Source organism: Rhododendron vialii, chromosome 4a (assembly GCF_030253575.1).
Source record: "Rhododendron vialii isolate Sample 1 chromosome 4a, ASM3025357v1".
Taxonomy (NCBI): Eukaryota; Viridiplantae; Streptophyta; class Magnoliopsida; order Ericales; family Ericaceae; genus Rhododendron; species Rhododendron vialii.
The window spans coordinates 28,277,890-28,279,799 of NC_080560.1; the positions used below are offsets into that span (position 1 = coordinate 28,277,890).

At 49.3% G+C, this 1,910-nt stretch overlaps 1 protein-coding gene across 1 annotated transcript; it reads right to left on the reverse strand.

The window, feature by feature from the left end:
• Positions 1–821: 821 nt before the first annotated feature.
• Positions 822–1,910, reverse strand: LOC131323868 (uncharacterized). The gene has a single exon (XM_058355709.1). It carries the CDS (start codon positions 1,908–1,910, stop codon positions 822–824), a length of 1,089 nt encoding a protein of 362 aa, XP_058211692.1.

A 1,910-nucleotide genomic window follows, 5' to 3' on the forward strand; every position in this document is an offset into this window, starting at 1 on the left:
TTACATACCAAATCGTCGATGTAAGCCTCCAGTATGCGCCCAAGCATCCCTGAGAACATCCTGGTTATGGTGCGCTGAAAAGTAGCCCTAGTATTCTTCAAGCCGAACGGAACAACCTTATAACAATAGGTTCCCCGAGGAGATATGAAAGCAGTCTTCTCTTGGTCTTCCTCCACCAGAGCAATCTGATGGTAGCCCCGATACGCATCCATGAAGCTGAGCCGCTCACATCCTGCTGTAGCATCCACTAGTTGTTCTATCCGAGGAAGTGGGAAACGATCCATCGGGCACGCATCGTTGAGGTTCGTGTAATCGACGCAAACCCTTAGTTTCCCATTTTTCTTTGGCACTACGATAGGATTGGCGAGCCAAGTTGGATATAAAACCTCTCGAATTGCTCCAGCTGCCAACAGTTGATCTACCTCCATCATTACTGCTTCTACATGTGTCACCGCCGAACGTAAAACCTTTTGCACCACCAGCTTCCTGTTCGGGTCAACGTTCAGCGAATGAGATGCAAACGAGGGGTCTACGCCTGGCATTTCCTGCAGAGTCCAAGCAAATACTTCGATATTCCTCATAAGAAAGTCAAACAGTTCCCACCGCTCAGTTTCGCTCAAAGAGCTGCCGATTAGGAAGTATCGCCCTCCGTCTTCAGTGATTGGCATTTTGACAAGTTCCTCTATTGACCTCTGCTCGGCCGGCAATCCCACATCGTCAAATACTGGGACGTCAGCCATCTCAACACACTGCACCTTCAAGCAAGCCTTGTTGTTGGTAACAGTACTGATGTAGCAATTTTTTGATTGCACCTGATCTCCTCAAAGGGTTTCCTGTCGTCCATTCCACCCTACGAATTTCATAACTTGGTGAAAAGTGGAAGCGACCGCCTGCATCCCGTGAAGCCAAGCCCGTCCGAGGATGACGTTATAGGGGCTCGGCGAGCTTACCACCACGAATTCGACGTCAACGACTGGGGAACCTGCTCGCACGGCTAAGGTTACCAAGTCGAATGGCCAAATCGGAGCACCAGTGAAGCTCACTAGGGGAGTTGATGCCACTCGGAGCTGCGTGGGAAGGAGACCGAGGCTTTTGAAGGTCGAGAAAAACATTACGTCTGCCGAACTTCCTTGGTCAATCAACACTTTCTGGACGGTAGATTTGTCTATTGCCAGGGTAACAACGAGAGCGTCCATGTGAGGAAGTTGGACTCCTTTCAAATCTTCGGATGTAAAGGTTATGGGCCCATTACAGTTCGGATCCTCCCATTTGTGTTTAGCCGAAGCACCAATATTACAAATCGAGAGAGCGGTGACAGCTCTATCGATCTCGGATTGTAGCTCTGGAATTCTCTCTTCGGATACGAGGCCTTGAATGACGCTCACAAGGTTTTCGATGAGCGGTGGGGGAGGAGGCAACGGGTTTTTCCTGGTATCAATCCACGGATTGAGATGCCCGGCAGCGATAAGTTCCTCCAGATATTTTTTGAATGGCCGACACTGAGTAGTGTAGTGTCCCCTCTCCTTATGAAAGGTACACATCCTAGGGCCACTTCCTGCGGTTCCTAAGAACCCCATGGGTAAGAGTTTGTAAATCGGCACCATGAATGCGGTATGTTCGGCAACATATTCATCAGGTTGTGGCTCCCGCTTGTCTTGCCGCAGCGACTGCTGGTCATTCTTATTGCTTCGCATGCTCCTAGAAGTTTGGTTTTCCCTTATGTTGGCCACCTGTTTCTTGGCAGCTGGAGACATTTTTGAAGAGTCGGATATTTTCAGAACTTTTCGCTCGGCAACTGCCTCCTCATGCACGTAGTCTTTTTCGATAATCGTCATTAGCTCTCCCATGGTCTTCGGTGGGTTTTGTGAGAGATCACGAAACATAGCCGAAGAAGGGTCCAACCCATTCAT